This window comes from Lynx canadensis, chromosome D1, assembly GCF_007474595.2.
Source record: "Lynx canadensis isolate LIC74 chromosome D1, mLynCan4.pri.v2, whole genome shotgun sequence".
NCBI classification, from domain to species: domain Eukaryota; kingdom Metazoa; phylum Chordata; class Mammalia; order Carnivora; family Felidae; genus Lynx; species Lynx canadensis.
This window is the reverse complement of record NC_044312.2, coordinates 64,155,307-64,183,054: the sequence shown is the minus strand read 5'-3', so window position 1 is coordinate 64,183,054 and position 27,748 is coordinate 64,155,307. Positions and strand designations below refer to the sequence as shown.

The window sequence follows — 27,748 nt, the reverse complement described above, 5'->3', positions numbered from 1 at the left end:
TAGTTCTATCACATTTACCCCATAACCACGGCTGCAAAATATCTAAAGCAAAAAGTTTAAGCTATGGCGGGGGGGGGGGGGGAATTCCATCATATTAGAAGACTTATTCTTCTAATACTAGGAAAAAATATATTTTTTAATTTTTTTAATTTGAGAGAACAAGCGAGCACACCAGCAGGGGAGAGGGGCAGAGGGTAAGCAGGCTCCATCCTCAGCATGGTGCCCAACGCAGGGCTTGATCCCATGACCCTGGGATCATGACCCGAGCCGAAATCAAGAGTCAGACGCTCAACCGACGGAACTACCCAGAGGCCTCTAGAAGAAAATATTCTTAATAATTGATAGTTAAACAAAGATTAGTATAGGAAGATTTGAACTGCAAAATGAAAAGATTAATGGATGTATATGTGTATATATATATATGTACAGGCACTCAGTTATGGGAAGGTGTACATTCTTTTCAAGCACACATAGAAAACTGATTATATAATAGGCTATAAAATCTATTTTAACTAATTTCAAAAAAATATTTTCAAACAGAACACACTATCTGATCATAACTCAATTAGGTTAAAAATAACAAAAAGATAACTTTAAAAACCCTTAAGTCCAGAAATTATAATCACACTTCTATTGAGAAGGAAAGCTGGTAAATGCAGATAAAAAGGGCCAGCCAGATGTCCAAGGTTGGATACTGCCTTGGCATGCTTTTAGCTTCTGCAATCTTGCTTGCCTCTTGTATCAGCCAGCAGCCAGTAGTTTGACTATGCTAGTCCCGCCCAACCCGGAAGCACATTATGTATAAAAGATCAGTAAAACCCGAGCCAGATGCTTAGCCTAGAGGTGACTCTGCTGGGCTGGCACTGGTGTGAAATAAATAGTCTTTTCTGATTCCCCGAGTGCCTGTTGCTTGTCTCTTCCTGGATGCTGAGTACTTGCTGTAACACTATATGACATATGGGTCACAGAAAAAAAAATTCCAGTGTAAGTCAAAATAGTTGGACATGAATGCTAATGAAAATACTCCATATTCAAGCATCGGAATTCAGCTAAAATATAAATTGAGGGAAATTTACAGCCTTAATGCTTGTAATAAAAAAGCTAGAAATCAGTAAGAATCTAACTTAAGAAGTTAGCATTCTGACAGAACAAATTAACAGAAAAATTTACAAAATAAATTTACATAAAATACAAAATGTACATGGGTACCCAGGCAGCTCAGTGGGTTAAGCATCTGACTCTTGATTTGGGCTCAGGCCATGATCTCACAGTTCATGAGGTGGAGCCCTGTGTCAGTCTCTGTGCTAACAGCTTGCAGCCTGCTTGGGATCCCAACTCCTCTCTGCCCCTCCCCTGCTTGTGTGCATGTGTTTTCTCATAATAAATAAACTTAAAAAAAAATAAAAATACAAAAATGTTAAAGTATAAAAAATAAAGAACCAACAAAGCTAAAGTTTGTTTTGGTCACCCTATTTGATTCTTGGACTATCCTTTTTGACTCCTTAACTATACTATTTGAAATTTCAAGCCCTTCCTTCTCCAGGGCTCGACTTAGGATGAGGGCAGTGACTTGGGTGATACACAAAATTTAAGGAGATACGGAAATTCAATCAAGGTAAACATTTAAGTGGAAAGGCGCCTGGGTGACTCAGTTGTTAAGTATCTGACTTTCGCTCAGGTCATGGTCTCACGGTTCTTGAGTTCAAGTCCCACATCCCTGTTTTAGGTCAGCTCAAACCCACTTCGGGTAAAAACACAAGCCCCAAGTGAGCCCCACTTCTCTCTCTCTCTGCCCCTCACTCACTTGAGCCCTCTCTCAAAAAAAAAAAAAAAATTAGTGGAATATTCTGTAAATCAAAATTAATACAAAATACCCATGATAACCAAATACCAAAAATTTAGAGACTGTGTCTGACCCTGCACTTGTACTACACCCATCCTAGTCCCCTCCACCCCCCAGTAAGTGCCTCCCATCACCCTAATCCTGACTGATGGGTTATCTGATAGCAGTGACACACAAGCTGTGTTTCCAAAATTTAGTTATGTCAGTGTTTCTAATATACGGTTATAGTTCAGGGTAAAAATTCTTTATCATGTTATGAAAGTACCTGACAACATAAGACTGAATGTTATTAAATGCCTTATCAACATATACTGAAGTGATTATTTGGTCTTTCTCCATCAACCAACTGATATCATAAATTATAACATCCCTCCTAATATTTGTCCTCTCTTGCACTTCTGTTGTAAATCATAATATTCGTGGTGTGTATATATATATATACATATATGTGTATATATACATATATATATATACACTTTTAAAGTATATATATACATATATATATACACTTTTAAAGTATATATATATATATATATATATATATATATATATATATACTTTTAAAGCTTTTACTTTTAAATAATCTCTACACCCAATGTGGGGCTCAAACTCATGAGCTGGAGATCAAGGGTCACATGCTCTACCAAATGAGCCAGCCAGGAGCCCCATTCATTGTATCTTTAAGGTGAATTTTGGAATTTTCAAATATTTATATTTAGTCTTTGCATATGTATTCATAAGTTACATCCAACTGTGAATTTCCTTCTGGTGTTATCTTTTTTGAGGCTCTGCTATCAAAGTTTTGTAGCTTAATAAAGAAAATGGTAAAGTTACCCTCCTCAATGATGCTCTGAAATGGTTTTAAAAACACAGGAATTTTCCTTTGCCTGAAAGTTTGATAGAAATCACCTTGATAAGAAGCATTTAGGGGCGCCTGGGTGGCGCAGTCGGTTAAGCGTCTGACTTCAGCCAGGTCATGATCTCGCGGTCCGTGAGTTCGAGCCCCGCGTCAGGCTCTGGGCTGATGGCTCGGAGCCTGGAGCCTGTTTCCGATTCTGTGTCTCCCTCTCTCTCTGCCCCTCCCCCGTTCATGCTCTGTCTCTCTCTGTCCCAAAATAAATAAAAAACGTTGAGAAAAAAATTAAAAAAAAAAAAGAAGCATTTATTAACTCCTTTGTTAGAGTTTTACTTGGGAAGCTTGGAAATCTTATTTTCTACGAAGGATAAGATGCTCACTGCAACCCAAGACTGCCTTGTGATGGGAGTGCCACTTGTTCACTGCAGACTTTCTTTTGTTTGTTATGATGGCCCCAGGCGAGCTCTCTCTAGCCAGCATGACTGTCAACACTGAGAATCAGCCTCAGCAGTGACCTCCCTCTAGGCATCATAGGTGTACATACCAGTCCCAGTAACACTACCTGCGAATTTTCCCATGGCTGCCACTTGCCCCCTTCTAACTGCCATGGTTCACTCTCACCTCCAGCTCTGCCACGTTGACTCAAGGGGCTATTGTACCACCTAAAAGGCTTTCTTATCTCCTATAGACAGGGAGAAAAAATTGATAGTCTGTGGTAGACTAAGGAAAGCCACAAATTCTCTGACACTATGCCCATCAAGAAGTGACTACCCTTGCATCTGGGCTGGCCTGGACTGTTCCAACCAATGGAGTATGACAGAAGTGACTTCATGTCAGTGCTGGGCCTAACTTTCAAGAAAACAGGCAGCTTCCACTTGGCCCTTCAAGCCCTAAAGCCCCATGAGAGAACTCCATCTTCCCTGCTGGAAAGATCATGTGGAAAGTCCTTAAGACTAGAGAGAAGAGGTGCCCAGTCAAACCTAACCTTCCAGCCATCCTTGCCCAGGCACCAGGCATGTGAGTGAAGTCACCTTGGAGCCCCCACTACAACCTGGCTACCAGCTGAATACCACCAAGGGACTCCAAGTGATGTGTGGAGCATAAAAAATGCTTAGCTGAGCCCTTTCTGAATTCTAATCTACCAAGTCATGAGACAGAACATAGTAGTCACTCCTTTAAGCCAATAAATTTAGGGATGATTTTTCACATAGCAATAGATAATTAAAAGTCTTTCACAGAAAATGTTACTGTGTTGGATTTCTGTCAAATGGAGGAACATGTTTTTAGCTCTAATCCCAATAATCTTAGATCTATTTACATCTTTACAACAGGCTGCAGAAAATGTTCATGGAGGAAGTGGACTCCCATTTTGACTGAGACCATCAATTCTCACATAGTAACATACCTAAAAGTTGCCTGGGAAATTATTTAAAATACCAGTTCCTAGGACCTTTAGATAATTCTGATTCAGTAAGTCCGATATGGGCTCTAGGAAACCGCATTTTAAGAAACACCCAAGTGATTTAGACGCCAGTTGTCCCAAGAACATACATGGAGAAGCATTCCGTAAAGCAAGCCAGAGATGGTGAGGCTGTGAAGTAAGCCATCTGTGGGAGGGAGAGAAAGGGAAACAGGTGCTCTAACATAATCTTCCCTAGGCTCGTCCTCCACTTTCATTTCTAGGCTTCTCACATCAGAATTCTTGAGCTCTGCATTCAATTAAAAACATGTCATACCTTTCACCGAGGTTTAGGTTTTTCATTTTATTTTAGCTTCTCAACCCCCATGTGAAGTAGAACAGAGCTTTCACAGAGAAGTGACTCACCTACATCTAACAGACATCAAACACAGTACGTCTGGGCATAAAGCATCTAAAGCTAAGATTCCCTCATCACACTGAGGCATTTTACTTTTGAAAAGTACATCAGGTTCTTCAAATCAGGGACACCGCCACCAGGAAACATCTTCATCACTGTGATCATTACAATCCCGCTCAATGATGAGCTGTGGATTGCTAACTCGCACAGCTTCCAGCAGTTTCTGGGCTTCCTCATCAAATGCCTCTTTGCACACCCTGAGAAAATAAGGGAACACCTCTTCTCACACTCAGTTTTCCCACTGAAGAATTCATTTCTCAGAGAAAAACTGTTAGAGACAGAAGTGAACATGGCTGGGGAGTGGGGCAAGGGGAATGTGAGGTATAGACTCAGGGAGTGTGGCAGAGGAAGGAAAATGGAACACAGAGTAGAAATAAAAAAAGATTAAAATTGAAGAGGATCCTCCAAGAGCCTTTTTCTACTCAAGCAAAATATTACTTCTAATGATGACAACCGCTAAAATAGAAAACGGTTAGGTGTTATATGCTAGGCACAGTTCTAAGTACAGGTATCCTTTGCTTTTCCAAAGGTCATGGCTGTACCACTTCACCTTTTTGAGAGACCGACATTAGTACGTGTTTTTTTTTAATTTTTAATTTTTTTTTTAACGTTTATTTATTTTTGAGACAGAGAGAGACAGAGTATGAACAGGGGAGGGTCAGAGAGAGGGAGACACAGAATCTGAAACAGGCTCCAGGCTCTGAGCTGTCAGCACAGAGCCCGACGCGGGGCCTGAACTCACTGACCGTGAGATCATGACCTGAGCCGAAGTTGGCCGCTTAACCGACTGAGCCACCCAGGCGCCCCAGTACGTGTTTTTGATAACTGAAAGAAGTCCAAAGATTTTGCTTTTACCACACAAAAAAGTTAAAAAGCAAAACCAGTGTTCAGCATTTGGGATGCAGTGAGCCATTATAGAGGCAGCATGAACCCAGGCAGCAAGAGCAGCCCTGCCCAGCTCCTTCCCCAGGGCCTGCGCTGCACCTCAGCACCCAGCTGCTACAGCTCTGAACTGTGTCTATGAGCATCTGGGCCTCGTACCCATTTATTTTGTGCATGTGTTAACAAGATGTGTCCTAAGGTATCAGAAAAGCCTAAAAGAGAGGATGTTTTTGGGGGCCCAGGAATGCTCAAAATTTTTTCCATATAAATAATGGTAATTGCTTCTTTGCTTTATATCATTTGGCTTATGAAAGCTTTCACGGGAACACTCTACCTTCAGATAGCAGAGGGACACCTGTACTGCCTATACTGACTCAGTCGATCAGTCCTCATAATAAACCATGAGTACATATCATTTCACCCATTTATAGACAAAGAAACCAAAACACAGAGACTGGAGACTAGTGCAAGTTCAAATATCTAGTAAGTTCCAGGGCTACATTTCAAACTCAGGTAGTCTGGCTTTAGAGTTCTCAGCTGTTAACCAGTATGCTACAGTATGTCTCTTAAAATTCAGTGTCCTACGGGAGGAAAAGAAGGGCCTCAAGAATATGCACAGATCCACAATCAGGTTGATTCTTAGGCCTGCAGTGAACAAGTAGCTTCCCAAATCCCTTGTTCCAGTAAACTTACGTCCTGAGAAGCCAACAAAGACTTACCCCAGAACTTTCAGTTTACATTCAGGAGATCTCAGGACTTCACATAACTTCATAATTCCTTCATACCCTAAAGTGTTCTGTGTCAGGTTTATTTTTATCAGGTTTTGGTTCCTTCTAAGAGTAGAGGAGAGATCCTGACAACACAGGGAGGTCAAACCACAATATTCCAACCTGCAGGGAAGAGAGACTAATGCTAAAATTCATTTAACCCCGGGACAGAGAGCAAGCATGTAAGAGATCTGTGAGCTGAGAGTGCAGGAGGGCTCCAGGAGCTTTAAAAAAAAAAAACAAACAAGAAACAAAAAACAAACAAACAAAAAGGCAAGCACAATTAGGGAAGATTCAAAGAATGTAAGTACTTATAATAATCATCATTACTAGATATTTATTGACTGAATTTATCTCTTCCTAAATCATAAATTACAAGTTCAAAATTATAGTCCAGGGAATAAACAAAACAGGTAAGCACACCAAGGAAAGCCAAAGCAGTTGAATCTTTGATCATCATTAAAAATACAGACACATAAGTAAACTTTTGAAATATGGTATTGACTATTTTAAAAGCAAGGTATATAATAAGGTCTCTAACACCATGCCTTTATGCAAATAAAAGTGCATACACCAAAAGTCAACATTACATCTTTTACAAGGATACTCACAACTCCATGGCATATTTCAAACACACTAGGCCAGCTGCCTATACAGGGGAAGAATGATTAAAAGATAAATTAACCAACTAACCAACCAATAGTCAATAGAGGGCCCTTGCATAAACCAATGATAATACCATGAACTGAAGTAGTATGTTACACTTAACTTTCTACACCTGATGATGCCCCCAACCAATTGTAATTTTCACCTATGTTTACCTAGCCATTCCACCATTGAGTGCCTACATAGGTGCTGAGTATATAGAAACATTTAGGGGCACCTAGGTGGCTCAGTTGGTTAAGTGTCCAACTCTTGATTTCAGTTCAAGTCATGATCTCACGGTCAGGAGACTGAGCCCCGGGCTGCGCTCAGCACTGGGTACAGAGCCTGCTTGGGATTCTCTCTCTTCCCCTCCCTTTTTCCCTCCCCAACTTGTACTCTATCTCTCAAAATAAACAAACTTAAAAAAATTTTAAGTTACTGCCCACATGAAACTGGCATTAATGTGGTGGAGCAACAGTCCCATTATTTATGACACAAGGTAAATAAACATAATATAAAATACACTGTAGGGTAAAAACACTAGGAGACAAAGGTTATCAAGAATTTATCAGGAAACAATCATCCTGTTTTTAGTCCTTAATAATAGTCTCAAAATCTAGAGGGGTGCCTGGGTGGCTCAGTTGGTTGAGCATCTGACTCTTGATTTCGGCTCAGGTCATGATCTCAGGGTCATGGGACTGAGCCCTGCATCAGGCTCCGTGCTGAGCATGGAACCTCCTTAAGATTCTCTCTCTCTCTCTCTCTCTCTCTCTCTCTCTCCCTCCTGCCCGCCCGCCCTCCCTCCGCCTCTCTCCCCCACTCACACACTCTCTCTAAAGAAAAAAATTTTTAAATCTTAAAAATATATATAGAGAAAACTAAAACTAACAGAACTACAAAGTGAAAGACACAAATCTACAATTATAATGGAGATTTTAACATACTTTTCACAGCAAGTGATTGAAGTATCTGGAAAAAAATCACTAAAAATATAGATGATTTGAATAACAGAATTAATGATCTTAATGAAAGTCATATACAATACTGCAGCCAACAATTCTTCATCTTTTTAAGCACACCATGGTAGACATATGAAAACTATATACTAGGGCAAATGTCAACAAATTTCAAAGAAATGCAATCACACACAGTATGTTCTCAGACCACAATGCTAGAGATTAAATATAAAAAGATAAGAAACTCCTCTTATATGTTTGAAAATTAAGAAATACTGGGGTGCCTGGGTGGCTAAGTTGGTTAAGCATCCAACTCTTGGTTTTGGCTCAGGTCATGAGCTCATGGTTTCATGAGTTCTAGCCCCATGTTGGGCTTTGTGCTGGCAGTGCAGAACCTGCTTGGGATTTTCTCTCTCCCTCTCTCTCTGCCCCTTCCCCACTCACTCTGTCTCTCTCAAAATAAAAAAAAAAAGAAAATTACGGAATACAGTTTAAAATAATCCATGAAGAAAAAAGCATAAGGAACTTAAATTTATTTTAGACTCAAAAATAACAAATGCTGCATATAATATTATAGAATGAAGTTAATGCAATGATTTCAAGGAAAAATTAAGTGTTGGAAAAGGAGGAAATATTTATGAGCTACACATTCAACTCAAGTATTTAAGAACGGTATTAAAAAGAAGACAAGGGGGCACTTGGGTGGCTCAGTTGGTTAAGTGTCCAACTCTTGGTTTCAGCTCAGGTCATGACCTCATGGTTTCATGAGTCTGAGCCCAGCACTGGGCTTTGTGCTAGCAGCACGGAGCCTGCCTGAGATTCTCTCTCTCTCCCTCTCTCAGCACCTCCCCTGCTTGCATGCTCTCACAAAAATAAATGAACAAACTTAAAAAAAGAAAAAAATTTAAGAACAATCAAATAAACTCAACAAAAGTAGAAGATAAAAAATTAGATCAATGTTGTGTTCTTTAAAAAGTAAAATGAGAAAAAGCTCAAATTGCCAATATCAGGAAAAGAAAGGAGACATTAACAGATGTCTAAATCACTGGAGATGATTAGAAGCTGAGCAGATAATAAATTAGACACTTGCCAATAAATTTTAAAATTTAGATGAAATGGATAAAATCATAGGAGTAATCTTACCAAAAATTACTCAATAAAACATACATAAATGTATAATTATCTTAAAAATGAATCAGAAGTCAAATCTTCACACAAAGCAAATTCCAGATCATACAGCTTCACCAGAAATTTCTACAAAGTTCAAGGAAGAAATAATTCTAATCTTACACAAATCTCCCCAGGAAACAAAGAAGGATCACTCCTGAACTCATTTATTAAAATACTGTAATGTGGATGCCAAAACTTAATAGGGATTATACAAGAAAATTATAACCTAATCTCCATTATAAACAAAGATGTTAAAATATTTACATATCAACAAAATAAAGTGCACAATGTATATAAGACATATCATGACCAAGTTGGTTTTGAGCCCAAAAAAGTAAGGTTGATATAATAATAGATATAATACATATATAATAAAATCCATGTTATTGACCACATTCGGCACATTTCATAGAAGTTCAACATATACTCATAATCTAAAAAGAAGAAAAATTCTTAGTAAGCTAAAGATAGGAACCTTTTAAATTAATAAATGAGACAAACACTGAAATTTTGCTTTTGACAATGAAAATAACATAGGGAAACCCACTATCTCAAGACATATTAACACTCTATCGCACATCTTATAAGTTACTAAGGCAATAAAAAGAAAAAAGAAAAAAGAAACAGAAAAGGAAAAGACAACTATCATTCCCAAGAGAGAGGACTGTGTACCTAGAAAATCCAAGTGATAAAGCAATTCTAATCAACCAGAGGATGTGCCAAGCTACTGGGTATGAAGTTAACACACAAAACCCAACTGTGTTTCTATGTATAAGGAATAAACAAAATGAAAAATAACAAGAATACCCATTTACAATAGTATTGCAATATAGCAAGTACTTAGGAATAAAGTCAAACAGCAAAATAAAGGGCTACCACAGGAAAAATTACTAAGCTTTATTGATAGAGCTAAGCTAAGGAGATCTATCATAATTGATAGATTCAATGCAATTCTAATCAAAATGCCAACATATGGGTAGGCATGGGAATATAGGGAGATGCACATGTCTGTGTGTGTTAACTTGATAAGCTGATATTTAAAATTTTGTTTGGAAACGCAAAGGAAGAACCCAGTAATAGACCCATGCACCAATGAAGACTTGATTTATAACAAAGATGGCCCTGCCAGACAGTGGGGAAAGAAAAACAGTCAATAAGTTTTGCTGGAAAGGAGGAGTATCCACATAGGAAATATATTAAATTGGATTGACCTCAAACCATATATTTTTGGGGGTGGGGGGTGGAGAGAACGTGCATGCACACAATTTGGGGAGGGTCCAATGGGAGGACAGAGAGAGAGAGAGAGAGAGAGAGAGAGAGAGAGAGAGAGAGAGAGAGAATATCTCAAGCAGGTTCTACTCCCAGCACAGAGCTCAGTCTCACCACTATGAGATTATGACCTGAGCCAAAATCAAGCATCAGATGCTCAACTGAGCCACCCAGGCACCCTACTAACCATATTTTTAAATTAAAGTTTCAAATGCTTCATAAGCTGCCTTTACATTTAGAAAATAATAGAATGTCTTCATAATCCCAGAGTTGGGAAAAATTTTCCTAACCAATTACAAAAAGGACTAATAAAGGAATAATCTGACGTTACAATTAAGTTCTTTGGTTCTATAAAAGACACCATAAAGAGTGAAAAGAAAAGCCCAAGTTATTGTCACGTATCTAAGTCACAATGGCTCGTAACCAGAATATATTGGAGGAAAAAAAAAAACAAAACCCTACATATCAAAAAGGGGAAAATGGCTCACCCAATGGAAAAATGAACAAAATAAGTGAAAAAGCAACTTTACAAAATAGGAAATCCAAATGGCTATTAAGCATCTCAAAAGGTGTTGAACCTCTCTTTAACCAGACAATTCTAAATTAAAACCATAAAGAGATGCCAAAACACACACCCGATTCACTAACACTTTAAAAATTAAGTCAGACAAAATTGGCAAGAATAGAGAACAGGAACTATCACACACTACTAGGGGCAGAATCAATTAGTACAATCTTTTTTTTTTTTTTTTTTTAAGTTTATTTATTTATTTTGAGAGAGAGATAGCTGGGGAAGGGCAAAGGGAGAGGAAGAGAATCCCAGGCAGGCTCTGCATTGGCAGTGCAAAGCCCAATGCAGAGCTCAAACTCATGAAATGCGAGATCATGACCTGAACCGAAACTCAGAGTCAGACGCTTAACTGACTGAGCCACCCAGGCACCCCAGAACAATCTTTTTGACAGTATCTAATAAATTTGAAGACCCATTCCCAATGATGTAATAAATAGCTATTTTTCCTAAATATATACGTATGTGCCTCAATTCATGTAGTAAAATATTCATCAGCAGCATTAGTCATAAAATAAATGAAAAACGTCCACCTACAATAGAATGGTTACATAGTTTGTGATATCGTCATTCACTAGAATACTTCACTGTGGTAAAAATGAACTAACTACAACTACATGAAATGACTGGATGACAAATTCCTAACAATGAGCAAAAAAAAAACCTAATACAAAAGAATATACTGAGTATGATTATATATAAGGTTCAAAACCTAGCAAAATTTAACAATACATTGCTTAGGACTATATACACTCACACTCTACAGATAAATAAATGATGACCACAAAATTCAGGATAATAGTTTTACTTCTTAGGGAGGAGGGAAGAGATTTATAAAGGAGGAGTAGGGGAATTTAATTTCCTGGGAAAATTCAATTTCTGACCCCGGTGAGATTACACACATTTGACATTTATTTATTTATTCATTCATTCATTCATTCATGCATTTATTTTTTAACTTATTTTCTCAAAAATAAATAACAAATTAAGTAAAAAATAAATAAATGCAGGGGAGGGGCAGAGAGAGAGGAAGAATCTCAAGCATGCTCAGTGCTGTCAGCACAAAGCCTGATGTGGGGCTTGAATTCATGAAACCATGAAAGTTGATATCAAGTTGATGCTTAACCAACTGAGCCACCCAGGCAATCCCTAACTTTTAAATAGTTTTATTCACTTATTTCTATGTATTTTATATTTCATAGTGAAAATGTTTAAAATATGACTTGGTAGATCTTTTTTTTTTTCTGTGTATAAACATTCCTTTTCTTCCCCCAAGTTTTTATTCAAATTCCAGTTAGTTAACATACAGTGTAATATTTGTTTCAGGTGTAGAATTTAGTGATTCATCACTTACATACAACACCCAGTGCTCATCACAAGTGTCCTCCTTAATACCATTACCCATTTAATCCACCCCCCCACCTACCTCCCCTCCAGCAACCCCCAGTTTGTTTTCTATAGTTAAGAATCTGTTTTATGGTTTTCTTTTTTTTCCAATGATCCAGAAATTCTACTACGTACTAGGTATTTACTCAAAGGACACAAATATACGGATTCAAAGAAATATATGCACCCTGATGTTTATAGCAGCATTATCTACAATAGCCAAAGTATGGAAAGAGCCCAGATGTCCACTGACTGATGAATGGATAAAGAAGATGTGGTGTAAACACACAATGGAATATTACTCAGCCATAAAAAAGAATGAAATCTTGCCATTTGCAACAACGTCGATGGAGCTACAGAATATGCCAAGCAAAATAAGTCAGTCAGAGAGATACCATATGATTTCACTCATATGTGAAATTTAAGAAACAAAACATATGAATACAGGCAGATCTTTAAAATATCAGAAGAGAAAAATAAAAATTATGGACTGTAGATGACATTGGAAGAAGCAGAAAGGGGGTCATCACTGCTGAAAATGAACTTAAAATTATGGGTTAGAGAAAAGTGAAAGGAAAATGAGTTTTAAAAGATTAGAACAAAATTATAAAGACAAAAGAGATCCAACATAAGTGTAATTAGTGACCCTGAAAACAAATTAGATAAGCAGAAATTAAAACACAGGAAACCCTATAAAAAAATACAATCTACATGTTGAAATGGCAGACCATTTCCCCAGGAAAATATTAATGAGGAAAATTCTACACAGGACAAATTATTGTTCCTAAAGAGCAATTCTACGGACATTCAAGCCAAAAAAAAAAAAAAAAAAACTTACTGTTTAACCAGTAAGGACACTAAAAGGGAAGAATCAGTTGGCTTCAGACTTTTTTCTAACTAGATTCAATGCTAGCAGGCAGTGGACTTTCTGTAAAACTCTCAGAGGAAGGATGACCAAAATACGAACACAACCAAGCTGCCACTCAACGTCATAGAAAACTGAGACATTTCCAGATATACAAAAAGTCAAGGATAATAGTACTTAGATCTCTCATTTTGAAGAAACAATGCGCCAATAGTCAAGGTATTCAATGAACATTCCATGGTCCCTACCATCCACAGGCATCTGGTATTACTGAGCTCTGGAATGATCTTTCAAAATTACAAAGATCTGTGACCCTACCTCTCTCACCACCTCCTGGTCAACATAGTATAGTGGGGCATTTGGTCACTAAATATGGCTATCCCCTGAAATGGTTCATCTCTGTCTGGCCACTTCCTGAGTAATGATTACGTTGAAAGGGACAGAAAGTCATATAAAACCTTTGAAATTTCAGGATTCCATCTTGATTATTCCTGGGCATGATACTTTTCTTTCCATAACAGCAACTCCAGGCCAGCCTAACTGGGGTACCCTCCAGGTGACAGGCCAGCCACAAAGGACCTGTGGGGTTCAAACTTAATTTGGCTTCAGACACCTGGAGTCACCTTTGGATCATGAGGATAATGACCATTTGGTTGAGTATACTGCTTGAGAAGTCCCCCTACAAGCAAAGATGTAGAACAGAATGGGTTTATAGAAATATTATAAAAAATGCTTTATTTTTCTCCTGCCAGATCCCTCTGGACTGAAAGCCTGGGTACGAGCAGGGGATGACTGGAGAAAAGGCAAAGTTACAGGCACTAAGATGAGACACACTGATTTCAGGACTGTGGGGAAGAACAGCCACACCAATACCTGGGGAAGTAACATCTCAGAACCTGTAAGGTGCTGGGAGTGGGAAGAACAATTCATTATTTCTTTTCCTTCCCTAGACCCAACACAGCTGCCTGGAAAAATTATGTGGTCTGCTGAAGTAGCAGCTATGGCTGGCAAAGTGACCCACTGCCCAGTCTGTCCACATGGCATGGAAACAGAAAATTCCACATGGATACGGCAGGTCCTAACTGTTCTGCTGCACCTGATGTCATCAGCGGCAGCCCCCCAGATCTGGACCTCTGTCACGGGTGTACAAACACAACTGGTACAAACCTTGTTTCAGTCTGTTATAAATTCATAAGCTTCTCTTGATGCCAGTGCAGCCTTGAGTTATACGATTTATGTCTAACACTGTAACTACTCAGTGACACATAACCAAACCACTGTAATGGTGACCCAGATCAATAGAAAACATCCCACATTGAAGTGAATTGTGTTCCTTCAGGTTATATGTTTTTTATGTGTGGAGGTGTGGACCACTGAATATCTCTTTATTGGGTATGGGACTACTTTTGGCCAGATTTTGTTCCCTGTATTTATTGCCAATGATACCAAGATCAGCAGGTCAACCTAAACTCCCTTTCACGAGTTATAATGAATAACAAGACTTTTTGGTCCTCCCTTGGTCTCATTCAGTTGGCCGGTCCAGGATGCTGAGGACATAGTTGAAATCAATACTGCAATCTGACCTCCTCCCATGCTTGGAGTCCTAATTATGGTGGCCTTAATTAAATGGCGTAGGAGACAAATTGAGCAGATTTGGCCTCAGCCTCTGTTGGTGAGATTAGTGAGCGTGGCATATCCATGTGAAAATTAACCAAGACTGTATTGTGCAGAAAAAGGGGGCAGATATTTCTGGGAGACATTCTTCTGTGAGTCTTTTGCTCTCCTATTTATTGACAAAAATTTAAGACCCTGACAACTCTACATGGCCACTTCCTAGGGGGTGTGTGCAGTGAGCAGTCTTGAGGGATGTCTTCCTCTGGGGCACAGAGCAGCCTTGCTTCGTGCTTGCTATAAAGTGGTGAGTCCCCCAAGCTCCATGGGATGCAACCCACTCCATGTGCAGGTGTCCATCTGGGCTATCCATATCCACCCTGGGGGACTTGGGGGACAAAGAAAACTGACACACATACACTAGTGCATATGCTGCTATGCTAGGAGTAATAAAGTCCTCTGTCTCCAATGGGACTCTGGGTTTCCTGCCAGCATCCATGAAACAGTGATAGGCTAACTTATTAGGTTATAAGCAGGATAAAATTAAATTTCAGATCCAATCATTACAACATCATCATTGTTGTCATAAAAATATATGAATAGTTAACGGAAACATAGGTAAAATAGCACTTTCTTGGAAGAGTCAGGGAAACATATCATAGTATTTGGGTTTCCCACACATAGAGCAAAATTCTTGACCCAAAGGTCAATAATTCATGCTATGTAAGAATGTACTAGTCAATATCAGTTCAAGATTCAAAAAGAAAATAAACACCTAAACAATACATGATTAAACACAAAAAGTACTCAGAACACAGGATAAGACGTTATTAGATTGCAGGCTCCTTAAGAGCCTAGATAGCATTTTTTGAGAGAAGACAATTAGCAAAATCTTCAATTTAATAAGAAAAATTAATTCAAAGACAGAATATCTGAAGGATGACAGAACATGAAAGACCTTAAAGCAAGGACCTTTTACTTCATACATACCCCATCTAAGGCACTAAAGGGAACAGAAAGAAATGTGAACTATAGCTTTAATACTAACAACACATAATACACACTGATGCATATATTTGAAATTCAGATTCTCATTTCTGAGAGTAACTTACCTTCGAGCCCCATTTACTTTTCATCCTCTCTCATGTACTAAATTTCTGGCCACATTAGCTACCAAATAGGTATCACTTTCCTGATGGAAAACTGAACTCACCCAAGCCTCTGAATATTGCAGTTTGGATGTCTCAAAGCTTCGTACAGAATTTTGACTCCATCATCCTGCAGGTCATTGTTCCCAAGGTCCAGGCTCTGCAGGTGTGGGTTGTTCAGAATAGCAGAAGCCAAATCCAGACAACACATACTAGTGAGTGCACAGCCCATCAATCTGCAAGAAATATAAGAGACAAGTGAGACCTTCAGTTGTGAGGCTTAATTAGTTTATTCCTAGGAGAGAAGCCCAGGTATCTAAACCCTTTTCCTGACTCTTTTCTATCCACAATACAAGACGCACATAGGAATGTCTAACATTATCAGTAGAAACCAACGGGGTTTCTTAATGAGAAAAAAAAAACCATTGGGTAAAACTGCTTTCTCCCACAAACAGGCTGTTATCCACCAAGCTTCCCAAATCAAGGGTATAAACACATTTCTATCAATACTAAAAAATGGATATAAGTTTACCCAAGGAACCCAAAGATTTCTGTGCTTTCAGTTTCCAATAGAATTTTGAAATAAAAATACTTTAAAAAAAATGTTAAGGTGTTACCTTCCAAGAGGAAGCAGCCTACATATAAAAAGATATGTCTTTCAGTCTTTCGTAGGGCATTCAAGAGCATTCACAACCTGGCCTCAAACGTTCTCTTTCCATACTTTGTCCCTAACCTATTTGCCAACCATACACCTCTGTGTTTCTGTTTTTTATTTTGTTTTTTTCCCAAATTTACCACACCTATCTTCATTCCCCTTCTTTTCGCTCTTCCTACCTTCTGCCAAGGATATCTGCACACAACAAAATCCTCTTCGTCTTTCAAGGCTAAGGTAACTCAATCCCCTCTGTCCCACTCCTTGCTCCTTGGGACTTTTGTCATTTTTTTTTTCAATGTATTTATTTTGAGAGAGAGAGCAAGCTAGCAGAGGAAGGACAGAGAGAGGGAGAGAGAGAGAATCCCAAGCAGGCTCTGTACTGACCGTGTGTAGCCTGACACAGGGCTTGAACTCATGAACCACGAGATCATGACCTGAGCCAAGATCAAGAGTGAAGATGCTTAAATGACTGAGCCACCCAGGCATCCCTGTCATATCTTTATGACAAATGGGATATATTATGATTGGCTGTATATTCATTTCCCTGCCATCAGCATTTTGTAAGTTACCAGAGGCAAGAGCATCACCTTAGTAATAATCTTTAATGCCCTCAGAATGTATTTTATATTTGTTGTAAATTTTGGTGGAGAGAACTGGCATGGCCTGCATAGAAGCTATGAAGGTAGCTACGAAAGCACAAATTTGTCTGTTTATAGCAAAGCTAAGGAGAGAAAGTGGACTAACCAAACATCTTGTGTATGTAGGTCACTTAGAAATTATAGCTGAAATAAAAGGTATTGGGTTTAAACATAATTTCCATGAAGTAAAATTTTGCCTTCTAGTTGAATAATAGTCAAGGAAACTTCAGAGAATTAGATCATATATATTTTCCTAAAGAAGGTAGAGATATGGGGCACCAGGGTGGCTCAGTCAGTTGAGTGTCTGACTCTTGATTTCAGCTCAGGTCATGATCCTAGGGTCATGGGATTGAGCCTCGTGTCGTGCTCTGTGCTGACAGTGTGGAGCCTGCTTGAGATTCACCCTCCCCACCCCCCCGCCCTTCCCCTGCTCTCACTCTCTTGCTTTCAAAATAAATAAAAACATTTAAATAAACAACAACAGAATGACTGGATTATTGGATATTTTTTAAAATTCCCTTCCCAGTTTAAAAGTTGACCTAATTATAAACATGAATTGAAGAAAGAAAAACTAGTGGAGCACAGTTTCTGCTTCAGGGATGTAGAGCAGAGGACACACAGTAGACTCAGTGAGGTACAACAGGTTGATTACAATTACTGTAGTAACTAAGAAAAATCTGATGAGCATACTTCCTCAGCTTGTCTCCAGCAGGAGGAGAGAGAGAGAATCAGCTGTGTATTCTTTTCTCTGACAGATACTCAGCTCAGCCCTTCTTTACTCATCTGTTAAAGCATGGAAGGTCAGGTCACAGAAAACCTACCCCAGGTCCTGAAGGTTACAGCTGGGATGCCGAAAGACATCGCACAGAAGCTTTACTCCATCATCTTGTAGCCAGTTGGACCCCAGATCCAGATGTGTCAGGCTCTTGTTGCGTAGGAGAGAAGAGGAGAGATGTTGACCGCTCAGTGAGGTGAAGTGGCAATGCCTCAGCCTATAGGAAGGACAGTATGAGGACACATGGAATCACTGCTTTACTGCCCAGAGATTTTGCAAAGGTTTCATCCTGTGCTCCCTCACCTACTTGCCAACACTCATCTCAGATCAAATACCCTCTCCCCTATTACCTCTTTGCCTGTCTCACTTGGGATATTCTTCAGAATATCCTTCAGAATATTCACTTGAGATATCCATGTTCTTCAGAATTTTTCTTTTCAAATGCTAGATTTTAAAATTTATTTTGAAAGAGAGAGAGAGAATCTCAAGCAGGCTCCATGCTGTCAGTGCAGAGCCTGATACAGGGCTCAACCTCATGAACTGTGAGATCATGACCTGAGCTGAAACCAACTCAGATGCCCAACTGACTGAGCCACCCAGACGCCCCCAGAATTCTTCTTTACTATAAATGAAATGTTAACCTCTTCACACTGTGCATAAATACAGTACCTAATTGCAAAAGCAGCTACATGGAGAGGAGTAGGCATATGGAATAGAAGGGGAGTAATCATAATAAAGTACTTTTTTACCTAATAAAAGTGGCATTTCCAATCAGTAGGGAAAAGATCTATTATACTATAAGTCATTTGGGAAAGCAGACCTGACATATGGGAGAAAATAAGTTTTAAGCCTTATAACAAAGTAGGAATAATTTAACACTTACATGTTAAAAATTAAACCATAAAGAATAGACATAAGTAGGGTTTTTTAAATAAAGGTATTTCCAATTATGACAAAACTTCTAAAAGTCATGAGGAGGAAGATAATGTTACTTCACAAGAATTTTAAACTTCCGTATTCTAAAAATGGCCACGAGAAAACATACAGAAACATGCTAGGTAAATTATTTGCAAAACAGAAAAAATAATGGCTATAATGTATGTCATATTAATAACCATAACATATGTAACAGAAAACATCCAGAGGAAAATGGAGCCTATGAAGAGGCAATTCCTAGAATATTAATTGCCAAAAACATTTGAAAAGATGCTCAACATTAAATTATTTTTATTTATTTATTTTGTTATTTTTTTAAGAAGGCTCCATGCCCAAGGTGGGGCTTGAACTCATGACCCCAAGATCAAGAGTCACATGCTCTACCAGCTGAGGCAGCAAGGCGCCCCTCAACATCAAATCATTTTTAAAGTTATTTTCAATTATCTAATCAATACTGATAAAAAAAAACAACCAGTAGATACTCGATGAGGATGCTAAAATGCAGGCTTCTAGATTGCCAAGGAATTATGAACAATCTATTGGAGAAAATGTAACCACGTCTGACAAAATAAAAATTTTGGCTCATCAATTCCACATCTGGGAATTCATCTAAGGGCAATGAACAGAATAATCACACTGTGATCCAGCCATACCATGGGATGCTACATTCCTGTTTAGTGGTGTTCATATACATTTACCTGTTCTAGACCCAGAATATGGAGTTGGACAGGCAGACTTTAGTCCTGAATCCACCATGTTCTCATGAACATGAGGCAAACTATATAATCTTTCTAAGCCTCACATTTCTCACCTGGGGCTGAGAACTCAGTGGCCAGTTTGACACCAACAGGTACATTTGTGCAGATTAAATAAATTTAGCAGAGGGCCCAGCACAGAGTAAGGACACAACAAATGGCAATCATTAATACCATCATCCTCATCATCTGCATTATCATTATTGATAACAGTAGGGAAAATGCAAGGGACAGATTATATTTATAACACTGTCCCTTCTAAAATATATTTCAAAATGTATACATCAGCAGGATGAAAACTAGTGCTCACTTACACAAGGCTCTGGAGATTGCACTGTGGATGTTTCAAGGCATCACTCACAAGCTTTACTCCATCATCTCCCAAGATGTTGTCTGCCAAGCACAAATGTGTCAACCTTTTGTTGCTGATGAGAGCCAAAGAAAGATCCTCACAACCAGCTACTGTGAGGCCACAGCTTTCTAAGCTGAAGGAGAAACACAGTTGGGAAGGGACCAGTCAAATCCCAAAGTTCATGTTTCTCATCCTCAGGGACACTAGCTGGTACTTACAGTCCTTATATCTCTACTATAGAATCAACCTTTCAAACCTACTAAAATTACAAATGCCCTTGCAGCTACATACAAGGGAGAGGAGGAGGAAAATAGTAATAAAAATAAGCATTCATGAAGAAAAGCAGCAGTTAAAAGTCTAATGAGAGAGAAAGCAAAAGAGGACTTCATGTAGAGCTCATCCAGGATTGACAAATGAGCCAAGTGGTGTCCAGACCCAAACAGTTTGCCCATACAGCTCTTAACTAAGTCACACAAGACTGCCCAAAAGGACTGCAGGGAAAACAAACCAGCAAGACTCACGACAGTCTCTCTAGGTGACACTTGGGATGTCCTAAGGCCTCACACAACAGCTTGACTCCGTCATCTAATAGGTGATTGGTTGACAGATTCAGAAATACCAGGCTCCGGCTTCTAAGGAGAGCCTTAGAGATATTTAGACAACAATCTGTAGTTAGATCGCAGGATTCCAAGCTGAAAAACAACACAGGAAACCAGAGATGACCCTCCTCAGAGAAGAGTTACGACCACCACTCATCCAGCCAGATGGTGTGGGCTCCCAGACTTTGTGACCCCTTCTGAAAACCAGCTTCCCTACTTGCAATGAGTTATTTAGCTAAAGCACAAGGATCTGCTAGGGAGCTAGGAAGGGGAGAGCAGAAAGCTTGTCTTTTCCATCCCCATCTCCCCAATTCCCTATGAAAATATGTATGGAAGTCCTAAAGAAGTATTTTTATATGATACTTTTTTTTTTTCTCTAGGAGGAATTTCCTCCAACTACAACATGGAAGAAGGTGGACTGAAGGGTGTAGAGTCCTTGCACTCTGACTTCTGAAAAACATGGGGCAGGAAGTCAGGATGAAAAGCTGTGATTCCCACAGCTGTCTACCAAGAACTCACCTATTCATGGGAGTCAATCCATGTTTTCTGAGGAACCCAGTCCTTAAGAGTAAAAACTAGGAGTAAATCAGAAATAGGGGCGCCTGGGTGGCTCAGTTGGTTAAGACTCTGACTTCGGCTCAGGTCATAATCTCACAGTTCATGAGTTCAAGTCCTGAGTCAGGTTCCGTGCTGACAGCTTGGAGCCTGGAGCCTGCTTCAGATTCAGTGTCTCTCTCTGTCCTGCCCCCACTCTCACTCTGTCTCTCAAAAATAAATAAAGATTAAAAAAAAATTTTTTTTAAATAAAAAGTAAATCAGAAATAAAACAGTCTCTAAAAATAAAGCAAAAGAAGAAGGGAACCAAAAGAAGAAAGGAAGAAGTACATGAAGAGACCATATTTGTAGAGACTCCTATTTAGAGACAGCTTGTGCTTGGAGAAGCCTGCGCCTGGTACCAGCTCTTCGTAAGATGAGGAAGGTGACGCCAGTGTTCCGGGAACTTGGGAGTCACTCTAGTTACTCCTTTGAATCAAGCACTTATCAACCCAGTCCCTCAGGAATTGTTTGTCTTCATCAGAATAAGGGTGTATATAGGTAAGAACAAGAGAAGCTCCCTCCTCAATCCAGAATTAGACCTCAGTGGATCACCTAAGGCTGGAAACCTCAACTTGCCCTGAAAAGGTGTTATGGACTGAACTGTGTTCCCCAAAATTCAGATGTTGAAGCCCATGCCTGCAATGTGACTATATTTGGGGCAAGGCCTTTAAGGAAGTAATTAAGGTTATATGAGGTCTTAAGAGGGGACCCCGAATCCGAAAGGACCGGTGCCCTTATAAGAAGGGAAGAGGTACCAGGACTGCACACGCATGAAAGAGGCACATGAAGGCACCAGGAGAAGGCGGCTCTCTACAAGCCTAGGAGCGAAGCCTCATCAGAAACATACCCTGCCGGCACCCTGATCTTCAACTTCCAGGCTCCAAAACTGTGACAAATAAATTTCCTTTGTTTAAACCACCCAGTCTGTGGTATTTGTTACGGCTGAACAGGGTGATACAAAAGGGTATTACAGCAACAGCCAAGCAGGCAGTTAGAGAAACAAGGGAAGCGTCATACACTGGGTTCCAGCTCTTCTAGCAGACGAAGATTCCAATATTATGGGGCCTGTGGATAAAATGTTAAAGTTTAACTAAAGGACAGAAAATATGTACATGTATGAAAAACAGAAAATGGGGAAACAGAAGAAAATGTTTAGAAAAGCTTGCTTTACATCTTAAATGTATAAGGTGCACATTCTCTGAACAAGAGCACATCCTAAGAAGAGGTAACACTGAGAAAGGGAGCGGGTTTAAGATAAAGAGTCCAACGAGTTTAAAAACAGGAGAAAACTGGAATCCATATTTGAAGCAATAAAGAACAAAAGCAGTGAAAATATGTGAGAAACTCCTCAAGGAGGAAGGATGAAAAAAGATTAAAGTGACAAAAAGTAAGTAAGAGTTAATAGGAAAGGAGCTACAACCAATGACTATGAGATGCTCTTGAAGAAAGAGAGCAAGAGAAACAAACCCATTTTTAAAAATCCAATTGAAAGAAAGAATTCCTGGGCAGAAAAAAAGGTGGCTAGCAGATCAAACGGTACTTTCATGCCAAAGTAAGGAAAACTACCTGTACAACACCAATGAGAGAAAACTAACACGTATGAACCAGGAAGGTGGGCAGGAAGGTGAGGTGTTCAAGGGTCAGGTTATCCTCAGACTTTAGAACACCAAATGCTGCAGAGCAATGTACCAAAGTCAAAGTGCTAAGAAGGAAAATAGAGCCCTCAGACCCAGGTAAGAGGTCAATCATCAGGATTCCAGGGTGGCTCAGTTGGTTAAGTGTCTGATTTCGGCTCAGATCATGATCTCATGGTTTGTGAGTTCCACCCCACATCGGGCTGTGCACTGACAGTGTGGAACATGCTTGGGATCCTCTTTTTCTCTCTCTCTCTCTGCCCCTACCCTGCTCTCTCTCTCTCAAAATAAATAAACTTTATAAATAAACAAGAAGTTAATCATCTGTGAGGGCAATTGAGGGATATAAATGAAGTCCTAAAATATATCATTCATATACATTTAATGAAAATGGTAATTTAAAATTATACAGCCAATAATGCAATGAATGAAATGTAAGATTTTATACAGTAAGAAATGAAAGTTTAACAAAAAAAATACACATATACATTGATAAAAAGTATATAAAATTAAATTTGAATAATTGTTGTATTCATGTGCATCGCCATGACAAAAAGTCAGAAAAGTTCTGAAAGAGTTCAAAATGTAAAATGTGTAGCCCCCATAATCCTGATTAAATTAACATGCTGGAAATTGTATGACAGAGGTACATTAAATGCAACGCCTTACATAAGGGTATTTTAAATGCTTTAATCCTTTTAAATTTGGTAATTCAAACACATTTGGAGGGAAAAACCCTGAAGGGTGATAATAATCCAATAAAAACAGGCAATATCCTACTTGCAAATTTCCAGACACACATACACATAGATCAAAAATGAAACACAATGTAATGCATTCAGGAAGCAAAGAACAGAAATGGTAAACACTAAAAAAAGGTTTTCAGCTGGGGATGTAAATATTACACGGCTCACGTTCTTTTGTTCATGATCTGTTTCGTTCTTATCCTTTCCATATTACAAGTTTGAGCTTCTCAAGCTTTCTTCTTTTCCCTTAGCACTAAGGGAATTTCAGCTATGGACTTCCTAATTCCTGACAAATGAAATCTCAGCCTCATAAGAAAATGTTCCCTCTTTCCCTTATAGCTACAAAGAAAAGCAGATGGTATTACAAGTCTGAAAATATTTTATTGTAAAAAAGAAGTCTTATAAGAAGACATCTGGACTTTAGAAATTGCTACTGTGTCTTGTGAAAACAACCCTTAAGTTCTAGTAAGTCTATAATTTTGACCAAGTGTCTTATTTAATAATGTGTCATTCCTGTAATATTCAAATTGCTACTTCTGAGTTTCTAAATGTTACAAACATGGAACAGATTATGTCAAATCAGAAAGATCATCAAGGCTCTCCTCTTCTCTCACATGCATAAGGAAATAAAAAAATGTAACTCTGGTCTCTTGTTTTTGAGAGTTTGAAGGTCTTGTCTCAGTTATGTTAATACAAAACATCAATCACCAGTAATTCAATCAAAAGCTGAGCTGAGACGGTGGCTCTAAGCTAACCCCTACATATGGGCCAGTGAAACAGAGGAGACACATTAACTTGCATTTGGGTTCTGGTGGGGAACTGACCCAACTCTCTCTCTCTATAGTGCCCCTACAAGGAGGCCCTTGACTGAAAATTTCCAAGCAAATTATAATTTTTAATATTTGTTACAGATCTGTAATCATCAAGGCAGTATGGTACTGGCACAAAAACAGATACTTTTATCAATGGAACAGAACAGAGAATCCAGAAATGGACCCACAAATGTATGGCCAGCTAATTTTTGACAAAGCAGGAAAGAATATCCAATGGAAAAAAAAGGCAGTCTCTTCAGCCATTGGTACCGGGAAAACTGGACAGCAACATGCAGAAGAATGAACCTGAACCACTTTCTTACACCATACACAAAAATAAACTCAAAATGGATGAAAGACCTAAACATAAGATAGGAAGCCATCAAAATCCTAGAGGAGAAAACAGGCAATAACCTCTTTGACTTCAGCTGCAGCAACTTATTACTTGACGTGTCTCTGGAGGCAAGGTAAACAAAAGCAAAAATGAACTATTGGGACCTCATCAAGATAAAAAGTTTCTGCACAGCAAAGGAAACCATCAGCAAAACTAAAAGGCAACCAACAGAATGGGAGAAGATGTTTGCAAACGCCGTATCAGATAAAGGGTTAGTATCCAAAATCTATAAAGAACTTATCCAACTCCACACCCAAAAAACAAATAATCCAGTGAAGAAATGGGCAAAAGACATGAATAGACACTTTTCCAAAGAAGACGTCTAGATAGCTAACAGACACATGAAAACATGCTTAACACCACTCATCATCAGGGAAATACAAATCAAAACCACAATGAGATACTACCTCATACCAGTCAGAATGGCTAACATTAACAACACAGGAAACAATAGATTTGGTGAGGATGCGGAGAAACTCTTTTGCACTGCTGGTGAGAACGTAAACTGGTGCAACCACTCTGGAAAACAGCATGGAGGTTCCTCAAAAAATTAAAAATAGAACTACCCTATGACCCAGTAATAGCACTACTAGGTATTTATCCAAAGGATTCAAAAAAGTTGACTCACAGGGGCACCCGCACCCCAATGTTTATAGAAGCACTATCAACAATAGCCAAAATATGGAAAGAGCCCAAATATCCACTGACTGATGAATGGATAAATAAGATGTGGTATGTATATACAATGGAGTATTACTTGGTGATCAAAAAGAATGAAATCTCGCCATATGCAACAACGTGGATGGAACTAGAGTGCATTATGCTAAGCAAAATAAGTCAGAGAAAGACAAATATTATATGATTTCACTTATATGTAGGATTTAAGAAACAGATGAACACAAGGGAAGGGAAGCAAAAATAAGATAAAAACAGAAAGGGAGACAAACCATAAGAGACTCTTAAGCACAAAGAAAATGAGGGTTGCTGGAGGGGTGCTGGGTGGGGGATGGGCTAAATGGGCAATGGCATTAAGGAGGGCACTTGTAATGAGCACTGGATGTTACATGTAAGTGATGAATCACTAAATTCTACTCCTAAAATCATTATTACAATATATGTTAACCAGCTTGGATATAAATTTTAAAAAGCAAGCAAATTATAAACTTGTTCTCATTGTTTTTGTTCTCATTGATTGCAGTCTGTGGCTCTGACCAGCTGTGACTGGGTACAGGTCCATTAGGTGGTCCTTGATGCAGCTCACTCAGAAGGAATCCACGTGTCAAGAATAAGCATCTCCTGGTGTGAGACACAGTCAGGGTAGGACTTTATCTGATGCATGATGCCAGTTTTCTCTAGGAGCTGAGGCTCAGTGGAATAAGCTCTTTTGTGCTTCTGGCAGCACAGGATTAGAAAATTGCCACTCAAGAGGCATTGCTCAAGAGAAAGTGGCCCTTCCTCAGTTAGAAGTGTCTGCTGCCCTGGAGGATGAACCCTCCAGGACCTCAGAACAGCTATGTGAATGTTCTTTTGTGAAAATGTCTGCTATGTGGTCTCTAGGTTGCCCGAGAATTTTGTAACTTTTTATTTGAATGCGAGATTATTTTTTTTTTTTACTGTATTTATTTTAAGAGCAAGCAGGCATGTGCACAAGCTCCCTGTCTGAGCGGGGGAGGGGCAGAGAGAGAGGGAGAAGACAATATCCCAATCTCTGCGCTGAAAGCATGGAGCCCCACACGGGGCTTCATCTCACTAACCAAAAACCTGACCTGAGCCAAAAATCAAGATTTGGATGCTTAACCAACTGAGCCACCCAAGCACCCCTATTTTTCTGACAGGCATGAGAAATTGAGAAACGGCAGAAGAGTTGTTTCTAAAGGGATATGGTTGCAGAAATTGTTCACTGCAAGAGAAGGTCTTTGGATGAACAAGATAGGCTTCATGGACCTATTACAAATCAAGCTAAATCATTAGATTAACTTAATTTGTTCTGTAACTTGAAACTTAAAAGATGGTTTTGGGACTCATTCCTGAATTTACCACAGTGAGAAATAAAAATGCAAACATAGATTTTAAGATCACATATGGCTTTGTATTTCTTTAACAAAAAAGTCTTTATTATTTACTAATTTTTTTAAGTTAATTTATTTATTTTGAGATAGCACAAACAGGGGTGGGACAGAGAGGATAGACAGAATCCGAAGCAGGCTCCACGCTGTCAGTACAGAGCCCAGATATGGGGCTCGAACCCATGGACCATGAGTACATGACCTGAGCTGAAATCAAGAGTCGGACACTTAAGCAAATGAGCCACCCAGGCGCCCCTAACCAAAAAAAAAAAAAAAAAATCTTAAAGAACTTTCTAAATCTCTCACATTTCCCCTGTAGGTTAAATATTATTTATATTAATATTTAAAAGCATATAAATATAAATCTCAGTACATAATTAAAATGAGTTGCATAAATGACCAACATATTTATAAACTGGAATCTTACAAATCTTGGAATCAGACAATATTGCAAATATTATGCTTTTTGAATCAACTTTTGAGGTGTACTGTGTTACAATATTCTTAGCAGTGGTTATACTATCTTTAATGTTGACTTAAATATAGTTTCCAAATTTACTGATTTTGGAAACTTAGATTAATAGAATATTTTAGAAATTAGTTATTTATCTAAAAATTTCTAAAAATGCTAAACTTCAAAACAAGAACATAAATTACTTTCTTACCAATTTGTTACAGTTTATTCTTCATATTATTCAAATTAAGATGGCAAAATCAATTATTGTCTTATATTCCTATTTATGTTTGAACTTAGGGCTTAAATCTTTAAATTACATTTCATTTAAAACCCTGTTTGGGGGGTGCCCGGGTAGCTCATTCAGTTAAACATCCAACTCTCCATTTTGGCCAGGTCATGATCTCATGGTTCATGACTTTAAGCCCTGCATCAGGCTCTGTGCTGATGGTGCAGAGCCTGCTTGTGATTCTCTCTCTGCCCCTTCAGCAT

At 38.8% G+C, this 27,748-nt stretch overlaps 1 protein-coding gene across 1 annotated transcript in view; it reads right to left on the bottom strand.

Moving 5' to 3' along the window:
• Positions 1 to 4,637: 4,637 nt before the first annotated feature.
• NLRP14 (NLR family pyrin domain containing 14) overlaps positions 4,638 to 27,748 on the bottom strand; it is a 39,087-nt gene continuing 15,976 nt past the window's right edge. The window contains exons 6-11 of the mRNA XM_030333757.1: positions 20,476 to 20,646; positions 19,917 to 20,087; positions 17,958 to 18,128; positions 15,909 to 16,079; positions 6,178 to 6,348; positions 4,638 to 4,773 (exon numbers count right to left, since the gene is read on the bottom strand). Of these exons, the coding sequence (XP_030189617.1) occupies positions 4,638 to 4,773; positions 6,178 to 6,348; positions 15,909 to 16,079; positions 17,958 to 18,128; positions 19,917 to 20,087; positions 20,476 to 20,646 (991 nt within the window). The remainder of the gene's footprint in view (positions 4,774 to 6,177; positions 6,349 to 15,908; positions 16,080 to 17,957; positions 18,129 to 19,916; positions 20,088 to 20,475; positions 20,647 to 27,748) is intronic.